This window comes from Excalfactoria chinensis, chromosome 21 (genome assembly GCF_039878825.1).
Source record: "Excalfactoria chinensis isolate bCotChi1 chromosome 21, bCotChi1.hap2, whole genome shotgun sequence".
Lineage (NCBI taxonomy): Eukaryota > Metazoa > Chordata > Aves > Galliformes > Phasianidae > Excalfactoria > Excalfactoria chinensis.
In genome coordinates this window covers 5,499,347-5,515,445 of record NC_092845.1, presented here as the reverse complement: position 1 = coordinate 5,515,445, position 16,099 = coordinate 5,499,347, and the positions used below count along the sequence as shown (strand labels likewise).

The window sequence follows — 16,099 nt, the reverse complement described above, 5'->3', positions numbered from 1 at the left end:
TGTAACTGGTGCCGTCGTGTCACCGTGCCGTCACACCGCTGTGCTCCATCACACCGTAATCCATCGCGCTGTCGTGGTGCCACAGCTGGGGTCGGGGCTGCGGACCGTCAGGCTGAGCCGCGTCCTGCCCAGTTCTCCCACGTTCTGCCTTGGGAGCGTGGAACAAACGGCCGTTTGGGATGCGTTGTTATTGCCGGAGTTTTATTGAACGCCGCTGATCGTTTTCAGATGCAATAAACCTCGCGGGGGAACCCAAGAGACCGATGGGTCTGAAGATCCTTCGAGCAAGCCCGGCTCCCCCGCTGAGCCGCGGCCTCAGTAATTACCCCCGGATCAGCTGCGAGCTGATGGTAATTAAGGCGCAATTACGGACAGCTGCTCCGCTGCCATCGGCCCCGCGTGAACGCGCGTGGGGTCTCGGCTCGAAGGAAACCCCGGGCCGGACGGCGGCCACGATTCCGCTCGGAGCCCCCGAGCAGCGCGGATCGGCGGGGGCTGCTCCGAGCTCTGGGACCCCCCGCGCTGCTCTCGGGGTGGCGGAGCCGCCCTGAAGGCGCCGCCCGAGCCTCCCACCGCCTCCCACCGCCCGCCCTCGGCGGATACGGGACCCCCCCGCTCCGTCTCACGGTGGGTCCGGGCCGCATCCCCGCCCCCGTTGGTCCCCCCGCCCCTTCTCTCCCTCCGCCCCATCGCTGTGTGCGCAGGCGTGCCCGCCCCGCCGCCCGGCCCCCCCCGCCCCGGTCAGCCCCGCCGCCCGGCCCTTCTCGCTCCGAGCGCGCAGCCCCGGCCGCCCCATGGTGAGTGTTGGGGGGGGAGCGGGGGTCCGCGGGTCCGCACTCGGGCGAACGCAGAGCGCTGCGAAACGCTGAGCTTCGTCCCGTTGCTTTTGGAGCTGGGGGGGGGGTTGGGGTGCGCGGGGGGTGCGGTGCGTGAGGCCGCGATGCGGGGCGGTGCCGGGCAGAGCCGGAGCGGCGATGCGGTGCTTTTGCTTTCCGTGTATCTTCGTGTCGTTGTGAACGGGAACGAGGCCGGGAGCGACGGAACCCAAACGGTGCGAGCAGCGCTGCGCCCGGGGAGCAGCCCCGCAAAGCAGCCCCGCAAAGCGCGCATCGCCTCGGGCTGCGCTGCGTGTGCCGGGCGCTGCCGTAAGGATCCCAGCTCGGAGCTCACCGGCGCGCTGCCCGCCGGCCCGGAACGCGGCTGGGATGGTCGGCGGCGCTGCGGGTCGGGCCGCGGGTCTCGCAGGGCGCGGATGTGGGGTCCCAAGGCCGGGTGCGACCCCGGAGCGCTCCCGGTGCATCCGCGGGGATGGAGCTCAGAGCTGCCGCCCGTTGGCTGTCAGCTGCGGCCGCGCAGCAGAGCGGGGCTTGTCTGGGGACGGGGCGATTCTCACCCCAAAGGGGAACGTCGGTGGGACTTCTCGGCTGTTTGGAGAGGTGTCATTGTTCTTAACGGAGGACAAAGGGGTTCTTCCCGTGGGGGCTTTGTTTTGCTCCCGTATGGGCGCACGGTGCTCGGTGGCCGCGGTCCGTGTGCGGTGAGATGAGGTGCTGAGCGCCCGATGTTGGGGGAACCGTGCTGGGTTTGTGCTGCAGCTCCGTGCCACAGGACCCGGGGAGGTCCCAGCCCTGCTCGGCTGTTGGCAGCTCCGATGCTTTAAGGGCTGCACTGAGCTCCTGACGTTGCTACCAGCCATAGGGTGGGAGCTGCTGGACTCTTCCTAACGCCTGTGCTTAATTATCTGCATCGTTAAAGGCCGCTGCTCCTCCAGCTCCAGGCGATGTGTTAATAGCCCTCGGTCCCACAGGGATGCGGGTGATGAGGGCTGTCAGTGGGAAGGAGGATACTGCTGGGCTCGGGGTGTCCGTCTGTGCCAGCGATGCTCACAGCTGTGTGCAGGGCAGGGACGGGGCGGTGACCACAGCGTCCATCCATTGAATGGAGGTGCGGATTGAAGCCCTTTCCCAGCGATGTCCGCGGTGCCTCCTTTGGGTTTGGCTCCTTGGGTTTTCGCCTCCTCCATCCATCAGACGGAAGCGACCGCCGCGATGACCTCAGTGCCTTCGTTGGCTTTTCCCATTGCGCCCTCCCCGTGCTCAGTGCTGGCGGCTCCTGGCTCCTGCGGGTGGGACTGGAGGTTTGCTCCGAGAAACCGAATGGGAAACGGATGTGCCCCGGAGCTGCGCCCAGGTGTGACGGGCAGCGCTGCGCACCCCGCGGCTCCGTCCCGTTTGCTCCTTGCCGGTTCCCCGGAGCAGCCCCGAACCTGAGCTCACGCCGTTGGAATTCCCCGCTGTGCCGCTGGGAGAGGCTCTCGCTGCGATCACTTCCAGATGCTGCTCCGGCTCCTCCGGCTGCTCCTCCTGCAAAATGTCTCCAGCCGCCCCGTGCTGTGCGGCCGAGCAGCCCCGGGGAGCTTCGTTTCACATCCCGCTGCTGAAGTGCGTTTTGGGGTTTTGCTGATGGAAAACCCGCTCTTGGCCTTCTCCAAACCAAGGCTTCTCCAGGGGCGGTTAAACTGCTCATCAGACGTTCAGTAACTGAGGCCATCATCAAGAGCTTATCCCTCCGGCCGGCATTCAGCTCGCTGTTGCTTTGCCTTGTGCCCCTTCCTGGGTTTCCCTGCCCGTTTCCATAGGGCTGGATGCTCAGCAGTGGTTGTAGGGCACGAGGTGCTGGAGACCCACAGCTCCGGTTCCTGCACGCACGCCCTGCCCAGGCCTGTGGTTATTTGCTTTGCATTGGGTGTCCTCGTACCTTTGCTGGGTGCCCACAGCCCTTCATGCTTGCAGGATCAGGAATGCTGCCCTCCCTGAAGAGGCAGAAAGGTTTGTTTGACGACAGCAGCATTTGGTGCTGATGCCACGTGCAGCTCCGAGCTGACCTGGGGCTGACATGGGGCAGTGCGTGGCAGCACCGTTACAGCCCGAGTCCCTTCTGGCTCTGTTCTGGTTATGACTGTGATCACGATTGTGTTGTTTTTTCTCTTAAAGAAAGCGACTCGATTCGCCATGAGGAGGGATGGTGCCTTCCAGGAGCAGCCCGCCCTGATCGAGCCGGGGAGGAACGAGCGGTCGATGAATTAAAGATGGGTGGAAAATGAGCAAAGGGAAACGCAGCCATCAGCGGGACGGGTAGGGAACCCCCAGCCCGCAGTGCAACGTGGGGACGGCGGCCTGCCTAGTGCAGCAGAAGGGTTTGGGTTACCTGGTGGGATCACTGAGGGGTGTGGGGGAGATTGCTGGCTTTGATCCTGAAGGCTGAGCTGCTCTGGGGAGGTTTGGGGTGATTTTAGGCAGGTTCCTGCACGGTGGGTTTTGTCGATGTTGTGAAAGTTGGAGGCATAGGGAAGAGCAGATGATGTGATAAAAGTGCAGATGGTGCAATAAAAGCTGCTCTTTGCCTCTGCTGGGGAGGTCCTGGGGATGCTTGAAGCCACCAACCTGGGGTGGGATGGGGCATGTGCCAGTAGGAAGGGACAGAACTCTTACTGGGAGACTGGGAAACGTGCTGCTGGGTTGGTGAGCTCTGCTGGGACCCTGCAGCATCCTCCCAGGGTGGGGGGCTGCAGGGCAGGGAGCATCCCCTGGTGCTGCACTGCACAAAGTGCTTTCCGGCAGCTCTCCAGGGGGCTGTTCTCCTTAATGGAGCTTACAGCTGGAGGTACAAAGGCTGTGCTCCAGCACCAGCTGCCTGCCCTGCAGCCCTTCCTTGGGCATCATGCAGTGCCTGGTGCACACGTGCTGGGTGTTGGGATGGTGCACTCATGGGGGTGAGCTCCTGCAGGTAGCAGAGCTGGCTGCCCATCGTCTCTGCTGCATGCGCTTATGCTTTCCTCCAGCAGGATGGGGCTGGAAGGAGGTAGGGGAGAGTGTGGGGCCCTGTGTGAACTGGGATGGGTGCAGAGAACCGCCTGCTCATCTCAGCAGTGAGCGGGCTCTGGGTGCTCAGTCCCAGTGGGGTGGCACAGCAGTTGCTGTGCAGAGGCTCTCTGTGCTGCGGGTGCTTTCCAGCTGTGAGCTGAGGTCCCCCCGCCATCTCCTGGCTGGGAGCGGTGCTTGGCTGCTTCGGAGCGGGGAGAACGTGGGATGGGAAGAAAGGCCCTTTTGTTCGGGTGCCGTGGATGGGATGTTTCGTCACTGCTGGAATTCTTCTTCTTTTTATTTCTTTTTCCCCTTTTTCCCCTCCAAAATTGAGTGTTGCCAAACCCAGCTCCGCTCTGCGCAGTGTTTTGGTCCCGATGGCTGCCAGCAGAACGCTCCGTGCTCGTGGCTTTTTCCCCGGTGGGATGGAAACCTTCCCTGCCCCTCAGCCAGCAGCACCCACAAGGGCTGACTCGGCTCCCGTTCCATTTCCAGCCCCCGTTCCACTCCAGGGCCACCCAAAATCCAGCCCGCACTTGGGAACACGATGCTGGCGCACACCTGACCCCAACGATGGAGCCCGGCTGGGGTTGGCTCCTTACCCTCGCCCCACCTGGCTCCTCGTTATCTGGGTAATTAAGGCTGATGCAGAGCAGCTGTGGGGAAGGCAGTTTCTCTCTCTGGAAAGCAGGAGAGGTGCTGCTGTGTACGGACACTTTGCTCTGGAAGGAATTGGATTTTTTTCTCCTCCAAACTGCGGGGAGGATGTGGAAGATGGAAAGTTTGGGGAAAGCAAAGGAGGCAGAGAATCACAGAGAGAGCCCCTGAGCACGTGGTGAGCAGCGCTGGGATGGGCTCTGAGCTGCCCCGTGCTGAGGCTCTCCCTTTTTCCTTCAGCAGAGGTAGAGAGGATGGCTCCATAGCCCCGCAGCCCCCGGAGCTGCTGCCCCCTCTGCTCGCACAGCGTGGAAGGACCGTGAGTACCATGGGGGTGTGGGGCTGGGTGTCACTGCTGGCCCCGCTGGGCGCCCTGTGCTGGGTTGGTGGCCATGTGCTTTGGGGGCTGATTTTGGAGAGCTGCAGCCCCTCCTGGTGGGCCGTGTGCTGCTTAGGGAGGGGATTTGGCACCTTTGGAGCACGGTCAAGAGGGGTGTCTTGTTTTGATGACCTGGGATGTGTCATGGGTGGCCCAGGGGTGAGCGCTGGCGGAGCCCACGTTGTTCCTTAGTCACAAGCAAATATTATGCAAAGGCTTAACCTGCCTGTAAAATCAGAGCTTCTTTTTCCTATTGTAGTCCTTTGACCAGCCGCTGACAGGGCTCTGGTATCATGAGCCAAGGAAATACTGTATTTTTTCTTCAAGGTCAATTAAGTTTGCTTTAAACATTCTTTACAGCAACTGCTCCTGATGGTGTTGAGCCACCCCATAAGGTCTCTGTCCCAGCCTGGAAAATCCCCATGTGGTGGATAGGTGTCATGATAACAGGGAAGGGTGAGGAGCTGCTCCCCATTTATTTTTCAGTTTCTTCATGGCACAGTGCTCCCCATCACCTCTGTACCACCCCCTGACTGATGGGATGGCTCTGCTCCCACCTCAGCGTGCCAAAAGCCGCCTTGGAGCTGGGATACGTGCCTATCCCACATCTCCTTTTGGCAAACCATGATGTGTTCTGTGTGCATCCCATATCCCCAGAGCAATGAGCATCTCCTCCGGGCGGGTGCTGCTGTGGGAATGCCAATGCCACCCAGCCTGCACCAGCAGCCTGCAGCCAGGGGTACGTGGGGCTGGAGGTGGCTCTTGGGCTGCTCCCTCTTGTTTGGAGCACTGGGAGGTGCTGCTGGGGAGGCCGGGCGCACCGTGGTGCCAAGGCAACCAGCTGACATCTGATGGATCCCTCTGGTGATTGAAGCAGTAAATCCCGCAGAGCTGTTTGATTTCATGTCGGCACTGGAGCGCTGCCCTTCATCCCCACCCCGCTGCTCTCAGTGCCCCTGGGGGGTGATGGGGGGCTGCGGGTGGTCCATTGCGCAGCGCTGGGTTGGGGAGCTCCGAGGCTGCACCACCCCGTGTTCCCAAAGTGGATTGCAGGGAAGCTGAGCCCCTTTGCTTTGGACCTGTGGGGGTTTGCGTGCAGCAGGGCTGTGGCACCGCATTCTGCTCCTTGCAGACCTTTGGCACTTTGCTGCGTCCCGTTTGATCCGTGCTGGCTGTTTGTTGTGCAGCATTGGGGTGAGAAGCTCTGTGCCAAAGTTTCAGCCTGCGGCAAGGGCGATGCGTCGGCACAGCTTCTAAGCAGGGTGATAACGCTCAGCCCGGGGCTGTTGTGGAGGTAACGCCGTGCAGACATCAAAGAATAGGGGCTTTTTGCTCATCTCTTTGAGGAGAAACCCCAAATCTCACCTGGGGATGCTGCGGGAGCAGCGAGCATCCAGCATCTGTGTGAGCTGGGTCTGCGCACACCATCCTGCTTCGGGATGCTGCTGTAGGTCGGGCACTGCCAGGCTGGGTTCGTTCCCAAACCCCTCCTTTGTGGTCTCCGTGTGGGGCCGGCTGTGCTCTGCTTTGCTCCCCAAACCACACTGTCTGCGTCTGCCTCGGGTTGGTTTTGCATATCGGCCGGCTTGTGCCTACAAGCCTGGAGAGAGAGAGAAGGATCACAAAGAGGAAGAAAAAGAGAGAACTGTTTAAAAAGAGCTGGAATGTAAAAGCAAACAGCGGGCTGAGAGCCTGCTTAGCGCTGCTGGAACATCTCACCTGCGGGGAGGGGAGCACCACTTGTGCAAGGCTCTGCTGGCACAGTCAGTGCTGGGGCAGAAGCCAACAGGAAAGATTTTTGCTCGGGGAGCAGCTCTGCGGGGCGCCCAGCAATGGGGCATCTGTGGGTTTCTCATCCCTCCTTTAAATGTGTTTCCTTTTCGGGTGCACACGTCAGGTGTCAGGGCTGGTTCCCCATTGTTTGCTACCTGTGCTTTATGGAGGAGATATGATTCAACACCAGACAGGTGCAAGGAGCGAGCAACACCTTTTCCTATCCTTTATCAGCACTGTTAACACGTTTTTATGTGCTCCACGTCCTGTCTCAGGTTTGTGCCCGTCTCTTTCCTCCAGCTGGTGATCAGGCAGGTTAGAGCTGGGCTCCAGTGCTCCATCCTTCTTCTCCCCTCCGTAATCTGTTTCCTGGTGATACCCCAAAGCAAATGCCTGCTGCACCCTCGTGCTGTGGCTGCTGTCTGTGCTGCCGTGGGGCTGACACCCCCCCATGGGGACGGGACATCCCTGGGGCGGTGGCTGTGGTGCAGCCCTGGCTGATGAATGCTGCAGGGCAGGCACCTCCACACCCTGCTGGGAGATGTGCCAAGGGCAGGTTGTGCTCTGGGGTGGTAAAATCGGGCTGGAGGTGCCCATCGACGTGGCACAGAGCTGGAGCCATCCTCGAGGGCAGTGAGCTTTCCTCTGGGTGATCCCCAGATCTTCTCCCCATGGTGAGTCGATCTGCAGACCTCCATAGGGATGCACTGTGCCACTGCTTGCTGGCATTTGCAGTGCAAAGGGATAAGTGACCAGGAACTGTGCTGGAACCTTGGGGTTGTGGCGCTGAGGGATGTGGGCGCAGTGGGGTGGGCTGGGGATCAGAGGGGTCTTTTCCAGCCTCAGTGATTCCCTGATCCATACATCTCTCCCTCCCCCCCCAGGTGAGCGGCAGTGGCTGCGATGAGAGCTCCGGCCCTCGGCTGATGCCTGCCCTGCTGATAAAGATGATCAATAAGTCCCGTGAGTGCTCGCTGTGCGCACTGCCAGCCCCTCTCCTGCTGGTGCCCTCAGGGCCGGGGGCTGCTTGGTGGTCGCTGTGGTGGGGTTACAGCACTGGGGCTGAGTGGGCGAGCATCGTGTCCCCATCTGCTCTTCTCACGAAGTGGGGTTTCTTTCCTCTCCTTCCTCTGCCCGCCCAGTGTGGGCTCAGCTCCCCATAGAGTCCCTTCTCGGTGCTGGTGTGGAACTGGGGTGTCGGACGGGTCCTTCATCCCGTCTGTGCACAGACGTCGCTTTTCCGCCCCGACCCGTAACCCTGGCACCGATCGGGACGCGGTGCAGGACACGGGGGGGGGATGGCGGCAGGACTGGAGATGGCGGAGCCCTTTTTCACCGCCCGTGATGTCCCCGAAGCCTCCGCGAGCGGCACCGCTTCCTCGGCGCGTCGCTCCTGCCCGGCTGCGGATGTTCGCGGCGGCGGAGCTGCTCCCCGATGCTGACACCCAGCGGCCGCTCGGAGCGCTTCGCTCAGGGCTGTGGGGCAGAGCAGAGCGCTCCGTGGGAACCCCCCGAGGAGGAAAATCCTTTCGGGGGGGCAGTTTGCGCTGCGCCGTGCGGTTGTGAGCGCTCTGCTTCCCTGCGCCCCTTTCCTTCCTGTCTGTCCTCGAGGTTCCCACGCCCCCCTTCCCTGTGCTGAAGCTTTTCTCTTGGCTCACAGGAGGGAAGATCCTGGGAGTGCTGGCGCTGTTTCTGGTGATGGTGTGGTACTCGATATACCGGGAGGACAGGTATGTGCATCCCTGGGGTGCGGGCACAGCGTGCTGCTGATCCCATCCCTGGCAGAGCACGGGCCGGATACCCCACAGCTCTTGTGGTGTTTGCGCAGCCAGTGGGGGCGAGCAGCAAAAACAACCCCCTGCTTTTCCTGTGGGAAGGAGTGGGAGCCGCTTCTAATCTCTCCCCTCGCAGCTTTTATTTCCCTGTGCAAGAAAACAAGACTGTGTGTCCCATTGGGGAGGTGGAGAGGAAGGCAGCGCAGCTCATCGGGAAGTGAGTAATGGGAGGGGGGTCCCTGGGGCGCCACGGCCAGGACCCCGTCCCTCAGCCTCACCCCCCCCCACTCATTGCAGCTACACGAGGGACCGCCCGCTCTTCCTGCAGCTGAAGGATTACTTCTGGGTGAGGACGCCGTCGCTCTACGAGCTGCCCTATGGCACCAAAGGCAGCGGTGAGCCACCGCCTCCCTGAATGTGGGGGGGGAGCCCATCCGTCTGTGGGTGTCTGCTTCCCTGTTTGTGGTCCCTACAAAAGTGGGGGCACATTTAATGGGTCCCCAGCTGTGGAGCATGGGGGTTAGCGGCCACACGGGGGTGGGGTGGGCACTGAAGTGCTGCTGGAGCCGTTGTCACCTTCCCCTCGCTGTTGCTTTGCAGAGGATGTCCTCCTGCGCCTGCTGTCAATCACCAGTTACTCGCTGCCCGAGAGCATCCAGAGGTAATGCAGCAGGGGTTACCCTTGGGGGTGTGTAACATTTGCATGTGAAGCTGTGCAAAGGCATCACCAGAGACCTGGCCAGCTTGGCCACCTGGGAGCAGGGATGGTGCACGGGGAGCTTTGCAGTGTAGTCAAGGCAGGGCTGAAACCCCTCTGAGGTTAAAGACGTGATTGTTTCTGAGCTGCTTTTCCCCCACAGCCTGAAGTGCCGGAGGTGCGTGGTGGTGGGCAACGGGCACCGGCTCCGCAACAGCTCCATGGGGGACACCATCAACACCTACGATGTGGTGATCAGGTACAGCCCTGAGTGTCTCTGTGGGCCACCCATCCTTGCCCAGTGCCACCGGTGGGTGCCTGCCACGTGTCACTCATCACCCGCTGAGCAACATCCCTGTCCCCCAGGCTGAACAACGCACCGGTGCACGGCTATGAGCAGGACGTGGGCTCCAGGACAACCATGAGGCTCTTCTACCCTGAGTCAGCCCACTTTGACCCTCAGGTGGAGAACAACCCCGACACGCTGCTGGTGCTGGTGCCCTTCAAGCCCATGGACTTCCAGTGGATGGAGGCCATTCTCAATGACAAGAAGAGGGCAAGTGTGGTGGGGAACCACTACCCACAGGGGCAGCCCTGCCATGGCCTTCACCCCCAGCGCTGTGGGGGCTTCACCTCTTAGTGGGAGGTCTCCATCCTCTTCCAGGTTCGTAAAGGGTTTTGGAAGCAGCCCCCATTGATCTGGGATGCCAACCCGGAGCAAGTGCGCATCCTCAACCCGTACTACATGGAAGTAACTGCTGCTAAACTGCTCAGCCTCCCCATGAAGCAGCCACGGAAGGTCAAACAGGTAATGGCATGGCTTTGTGACAGCTGAGCACCGCTGTGCCAAACTCTGTGGGATTGTTACTGGGTTCCAACCAACAGAAGGATGCTGCTGGCCCCGTGTCCTGTGAGAGGTTTGGGTTTTGGGATCCTGCCCATGGCTTCTCCATCTTTCCCCCAGAAACCAACCACGGGGCTGTTGGCCATCACCTTGGCTCTCCACTTCTGCGACCTGGTGCACATTGCAGGTTTTGGGTACCCTGACTCAGCCAACAAGAAGCAAACCATCCACTACTATGAGCAGATCACGCTCAAGTCCATGGCTGTAAGTGTCCCCCTGCTGTGCCTGTCCCCTGACCTGGGGCACGGCTCCCATTTCACCCCTTCCTGCTGTCCCGCAGGCCTCGGAGCACAACATCTCACATGAGGCGGTGGCCATCAAGCGCATGCTGGAACTGGGCCTGGTCAAGAACCTCACCTACTTCTGAGGGCAGTGGGGCTACACAGGGACACGTCCCCACCTCGGAGCCTGCGGTGGTGCTGGAGGAGCCGGTGTCACTGTGCCCATCGCGCTGCTGGTGGCAGTAGGAGGGCTATGCCGGCTTGCTGGCCCCGGGGGCGCAGGGAGCCCCTCAATGGGGACCTTTCGTATGGAAACACTGAAACTAGTGAGGACTTGGGAGAGATTCTGGGGAGGATGGAGAGGACCCACCCCCCAGCAGGTCTGGGGTCACACAGCAGGGTGCACTGGAGCCCCCCTCTTCTCCTGGATCCTCTTACATTTGGGATGAGGAGCCTGAGGAGGGGCTGATGTGTGGGGGTCCTTGGGGAGTCCCAGACTCCTCCCAGCTGGGCACCCCCAGTATTTAATTCCTCCCTTCTTCCCCCTCATTTTTTTATTTTCCTTTTACACGCTGGCCCAGCCCCCTGCATTAGTGCTGGTGTGGGGGGCTCAGCCCTGCAGCACCCCTGGGTGGCCCATGGGAAGGTGTGGGGGCGACACGGCGGTGCAGATTAATTTAATTAATTTAAAAGATTATTTATCATGGGGCCTCCCCCCTCTGTGGCCTCGTGCAGGGGGGGCTCTTGGCTCCAGGGGTGCTGGGGGGGGCTCCCCCCTCCCCAAAGGTGCCTTTTTGTCCCACCGTGGGCGCCTTGCTCACATGTAATCCTGCATCCTCCAGGATTTGGGGGAGGGGGGCCCTGGGACCCATGGACCTTGGGGTGTTGGGGGGCTCCTGCTGGCACCCAATAAAGGTCCTGGTGCATCTGGCCTGGTTGTTCTGTGCTGGGGCTGGAGGGGGGGTGAGGGAGTGACTGAGACCCCACTCTTGCCCTGCTGTGTGACCGTGTCCCCTTGTCTTCAAGCCTTTGCCCTGTCCCAGTGTCCCTGTGTTCATGTCCCCATGCACATGTCCATGTGTCCCTGTGCGTGTGCTGTGCCTCCAAGTCCTCAAGCTTAGTGACCCCCCAAGTGTGTCTCTCTGCCCTGACCCCATGACTCCAGGCCCTGTCCCAATAACCACATCCATGTCCTCATGTTCCTGGCTCTGTGTCCCTGTGTATGTGTCCCCAAGCACACCTGTCCCCTTGTGCTCTGTGTCCAGCACCCATGTCCCCTCCCTACCTGCTGGGTCCTTACCTGCTGTGTCCCCAGCACGTCGTCCTGGCTCCTGTGTCACCACCAGCAGCACCCTGGCTGTGGCCATCCCGTGCCTCAGTTTCCCCATTGGATCAGACATCCTCCGAACCCACTTTCCCTATTGCCCCCCCACCAAGCTCCTGTTGGGGTCACACAAGGATAAGTGACCCCAAAGATGCTGCCATCACAGCCTTTGTCGCGGCGAGGCCATCAGCCCAGTCATGCCACGAGAAACACCTCTTGTATTGCCCGCCGTACAGCGCGGTGAGGCCCTTCCCGGGGCAATCGGGGGGTCCCCGTCCCCGCTGGCGTGTTCCCCCCCACCCCAAATCCCACACGACGGGACCCCCCAAAACGGACTCTATAATTATGGACACCGAACACCAAGAAGGAAGGAAGGGAGCTGGGTGGGGGCAGGTGGAGCGGTGGGGTGGGCACAGGGACAGAAGTGTCCCCAGGCCCTATGTCCTCAGCGGGGTTGTGCTCAGCCCCATCGCCCCACTCTTGGGTCCTGATTCCAGCGCCACTGTCCCAGCGGAGGGTCCACAGCCCCATGGGGACCGCAGCGTCCCCCGTGGTTCAAACGTGCGTCTGCATCCGCCTCTGCAGGGGCCGGCTGGGGTCCGAATTTTGGGACGAAGACTGGGAATGGTGGGAGGAGGAGGCGGAGGCTTTGCTGGCCTTGTCAAACTGCACGTAGCCGTCCTGCTTGCCGCTGCTGCTGATGCTGCTGTCGCACTGCGTGTCGAGGAAGGAGCTGCTGTCGCTCATGGAGCCGCGCTGGAACTCGCGCTCGCACAGCTCGATGGAGCTGCTGCCCATGCCCAGCACGAAGCGCTGGCTGTAGTCGTAGAGGCGGCTCTGCCCGCTCAGCGTGCTGTAGATGTTGGTGAAGGACATGCCCGTGGGCACGCGCTGCTTGCCGGCCGGCCGCAGGTCTGCAGGGCAGCCCGACAGTGAGATGGTGGGAGTGGAGTGGTGCTCCTTGAAGGTGTTGACGCTGTAGTAGCCGTTGGTGGGGTCCTGTGGGCAGGTGGGGGCTATTGGTGGGGTCACCCCAAACCCCTTCCATCTCAGTGGGGCACCCAACCCGCACCCTGACACCATGGGTTCCCCAAAAGGGAGCAGACAGCCATGCTGGCAGTACCCCAACATCCCACCCAGTGTGGGGACAGGGTGGCACGGGGGGTGGCACCAGGGCGGGCAGTCTGGAGGGGGCATGGGGGGGGCCATCCGTGTCCCGGGGCTCACCTTTAGGTTTTGGAACTCCTTCTCCTCCTCCTTGAGCACCTCGAGCTGCTTCAGCACTGAGTCCTGCTGGAACTCACCCCGGTCCATCTGGGGAAGGAGCAGGCAGATGTCAGCACCCTGAGCACCAGCGTCGGTCCCTCCTTTCCAAAGTGGCTGCAAAACTCTCTGATCCCAGTCTGGAGAAACCCCCACCCCTCTTTTATCTTTCCTTTTTTTTGCTCTTTTTCTGCATTCTCATCCTTTCCTCCCCGCCTGAACTCGGCTGCTCAACAACTTTAGAGAAAGAAAAGAGAAATCCCAGCTGGCTTTTGGCATGGACACAGTGCCGTAATTAATGAGAAAGCCTTGATTACTTTGTTTTTTAATCCCCAACTCTGGCTCTTCTCAAAACATGTGAGTTGTGAGTCCCGGAGGGTTCTACTCTGCACTGACGTGGGCTGTGCTGCACAGGGATCCTGCACCTCTCCACCTCATTACTTCCTCTTTTGAAGGCTGACCACAATGGGAGGCGAGGTGTGCATTAATTACACGCTGCCTTTAATTACCCTTCCTCCAGAAAGGTGGGGCTGTGCCGGCTGGCTCATTACCGGCCTATTTCTCTGCTGCCTTTTATCTCAGCTCACATCGATCGCGCTGCTCTGGCCACTGGAATTTGGGCACGGAGCCGCAGTGCTGCGCCCCAGAGGGCTCACTCTTCTGCTTTTACTTTTTTCCCCATTTTTAAGAGGTAAGTGGTTATGGAAATGTGCCCTCCGGCACTTTCTGTTCATCTTCTGAAAGCCTTTGATGCAGCTATTAAATGCAATAAATTCAAGTACCTGAGTTTTGCGTGGAAGAAAGAACTGCCCGTGAGGGAATGGGAGCAGCCCATCCAGAGCTGCCGTGCCTGCAGCACCCGGCCCAGGGACAGCCCAAGGGCTTTCCCAGGAAGAATTTGATCCTGCCCACGCCTGGAGGTGGTGCGGCCCCAAAAGATGAACCCAGTGGCACCTTGTGATACCAAAGCCCATCATGGAATCATAGCCATTAAGGTTGGAAAAGACCACCATGTCCCCCTGGGTGAGCAGCATTCCCCATCCCTGCATGCTGTAGTGGATGCTCTGTTTGCTTTTTGGCCTCTCTGGGCTGGCAGCCTTCCCTCCACCCATAGGGGATCGTGCTGAGATAACGTGAACATATGCAAATCAGGCAGCATGACGTGTCTCCTCAGGTGTTAATGAATTTACAGACGCATGAATAATTATTTGTGGAAAGCACTGAGCCGTGCAGGTCACAGATGGCTGCAGAGCAACCAATGCAAGTGTGATTCCCAGGGAAAAGAAAGGGGGAAAGAGCACCAAGGGGAAGGAAGTCCTTACCATCAGCTGCTTGATGGTGGGGTGCTCCTCTGTCTCCCTGCCCGAGGACGGCTCCTTGTGCACGATCTCCACGCGAATGTCATTCTTGGCTGAAACAACTCCTTTCAGATCTGGGCAGAGAGGGAGAAGAGCTCAGCTCCAGGCAACCACACATCCCCAGGGCCCACCCTGACCCAGCCCAGCAGGCACAGCTATGCCCAGAAGGTCCCCCCCAGACATGGGGTGCAGCTACAGAAGGGACAAAGGCCAAGTGATGGACGGAGCGCAGGCAGCGCTTCAGGCACGAGGACAAACACAGCCCTGCTCTCACACAGCTGCCCTGAAGGTGTCAGGCATGCTTTGAAGAACTGCTGTTTGAAAAGCTGGGCGAGCAGCGGGAGGAGAAACAGCAGCAGGAATCCGAGGTGGAAACGGGATGGATGTGAATCTGAGACCCGAGCAGCCCTCAGCTCAGTGCCCACGCTCTGAGGCTCCATCCTCACCCCATCCCCTCCCCTCAGCATGGCTCTGCCCACAGCCGGCTGCCCCACACCTCAGGGTTGTGCTGAGAGGCCCCGTTTCTTTCTCGTGCCTTTGTTTTTGGCTGGGATGATGCTCCCAGGGCCTCTGTATTTAATCACAGGGAAAAGCTAATTACTGTCTTGCATGTCCTCCTCCAGGAGTGCTCCCCCTAAATAACACCGGGCCGTTATGTCACCAACAGCACAACACCAGCTGTGCCATAAAGCCTTTTTTTCCTTTCGCTTTCAGAGCACAAACAGCCTCCAGCCCCCGTCCTGCTGTGCCCTCAGCAGGAGATGCCACCCCAGAGTTACGGCTGGCCGCTGAATCCCTCCCGTGGGGATGCTCTGTTTGCAGGCTGTTGTTGGGGCACTGATTGCGGGCAGGATGAGGAGGGGATGGGGAAGGAGGAAAACCAGCAGCGCTCCCCACCCCTCAATGGGAGCGTGGCTGGCCGTTGCATTCACCCTGCACTTACTTCGCTGGGAGCGCGCACAGCAGAAGGCGACGATGGTGGCCATCAGCACCAGGAATGCCACGCCGGCCCCCACGGCCACCCCGATGATCACCGCCATCGGCACCGACTCTGCAAGAGGAAGGAGAGCGCAGATGAGCGGGGCTGAAGGCAATGGGGGGCTCTCCCCAGCTCAGGACCCCTCCCGGCCATCGGCTGGGTGATGGGGAGGGATCGGGGTCCTTTCCTGCTCCCCTGCAGCACCACGTCCCTATGGGTGGTGAGAGCCCAGGGAGCGCAGTGCGTAGCTCTGCCACGTGCTGCAGCTGGGGCAGCGCTGACCTCTCTGTGCCTCAGTTTCCCCCGTGTGCAGGGAGGAGGGAGCCGAGGAGCTGGTTGCTACCAATGGGACCACGTTGTTTATTGGATGAATGGCTGCCTCTCAAGTGCTGTGGGTGCAAAGTGCAAAAGAAGACGGCCCGGTGACATTGCTAAGGAAGAGAAATGGCATCAGAGAGAGGCTGCACAGAGGGATGGAGACGGGCACCAGCACCATGGGCAGATGTGAGAGCTGTGGGTGTAAGATATCTGGGGACAGGTTAACACAGCAGCCATCAGCCCACTTCTGCCTTTGTCACCACAGGTCTCCTGCTCACTCTCTGGGAGGGATGGAGTGGCCGTGATGGGGTGAGCGGGACCCCCATCCTGCACCTGGGGGAGCTCACCACCTCCTGCCCATAGAACCACAGCCAGGCTCCCTGTAGTTCTAAGCACCCCCTTCTAAGCCTGAAGAGAAAAACCATTTCCTGGAGGGATCAGATGGGGGATAAATTTGTGCCCTGCACGATTCCCCACAGCTCACAGCCATGGCAAAACCAAGGGCTGTCAGCCAGCTGCTGACTTGCGGAGTGACACAACCCTGTGCCGCTCCACTCACACTATAAAAAGCCTTTCAGCACATGGCTT

General features: G+C 60.5%; 2 protein-coding genes across 9 annotated transcripts in view; one reads left to right on the top strand and one right to left on the bottom strand.

Moving 5' to 3' along the window:
- The first annotated feature begins 679 nt into the window (after positions 1–679).
- Positions 680–11,200, top strand: ST3GAL4 (ST3 beta-galactoside alpha-2,3-sialyltransferase 4). Of its 3 annotated transcripts, none has more exons than XM_072355088.1 (13): positions 680–797; positions 2,994–3,134; positions 4,764–4,839; positions 7,557–7,635; positions 8,333–8,402; positions 8,584–8,664; positions 8,745–8,842; positions 9,048–9,108; positions 9,308–9,403; positions 9,511–9,700; positions 9,809–9,952; positions 10,109–10,252; positions 10,329–11,200. In XM_072355088.1, the coding sequence occupies exons 2-13, from the start codon at positions 3,100–3,102 to the stop codon at positions 10,413–10,415; spliced, it is 1,161 nt and encodes a 386-aa protein (XP_072211189.1). In that variant the 5' UTR covers positions 680–797; positions 2,994–3,099; the 3' UTR covers positions 10,416–11,200. The 3 variants fall into 3 exon arrangements, with proteins under 3 accessions (XP_072211189.1, XP_072211187.1, XP_072211188.1); XM_072355086.1 differs by having other exon boundaries at positions 4,761–4,839; XM_072355087.1 differs by lacking the exon at positions 680–797 and adding an exon at positions 970–1,051 and having other exon boundaries at positions 4,761–4,839.
- A 566-nt stretch (positions 11,201–11,766) lies between these two features.
- The window catches only part of KIRREL3 (kirre like nephrin family adhesion molecule 3), a 216,406-nt gene continuing 212,073 nt past the window's right edge, over positions 11,767–16,099 (bottom strand). For all 6 annotated transcript variants that reach the window (XM_072354975.1, XM_072354977.1, XM_072354978.1 and 3 more), the window contains 4 exons: positions 15,158–15,265; positions 14,179–14,288; positions 12,821–12,907; positions 11,767–12,592 (listed from right to left, as the gene is read on the bottom strand). In XM_072354975.1, the coding sequence (XP_072211076.1) occupies positions 12,149–12,592; positions 12,821–12,907; positions 14,179–14,288; positions 15,158–15,265 (749 nt within the window). In that variant the 3' untranslated portion in view covers positions 11,767–12,148. The remainder of the gene's footprint in view (positions 12,593–12,820; positions 12,908–14,178; positions 14,289–15,157; positions 15,266–16,099) is intronic.

Bases quoted from the DNA above. Each gene is read 5' to 3' on its own strand.
- ST3GAL4 (XM_072355086.1), top strand. From the start codon at position 3,100: ATGAGCAAAGGGAAACGCAGCCATCAGCGGGACGG. The intron at 8,403-8,583 runs GTATGTGCATCC...CTCCCCTCGCAG, and splicing joins TCGATATACCGGGAGGACAG to CTTTTATTTCCCTGTGCAAG. The intron at 9,701-9,808 runs GCAAGTGTGGTG...ATCCTCTTCCAG, and splicing joins TTCTCAATGACAAGAAGAGG to GTTCGTAAAGGGTTTTGGAA.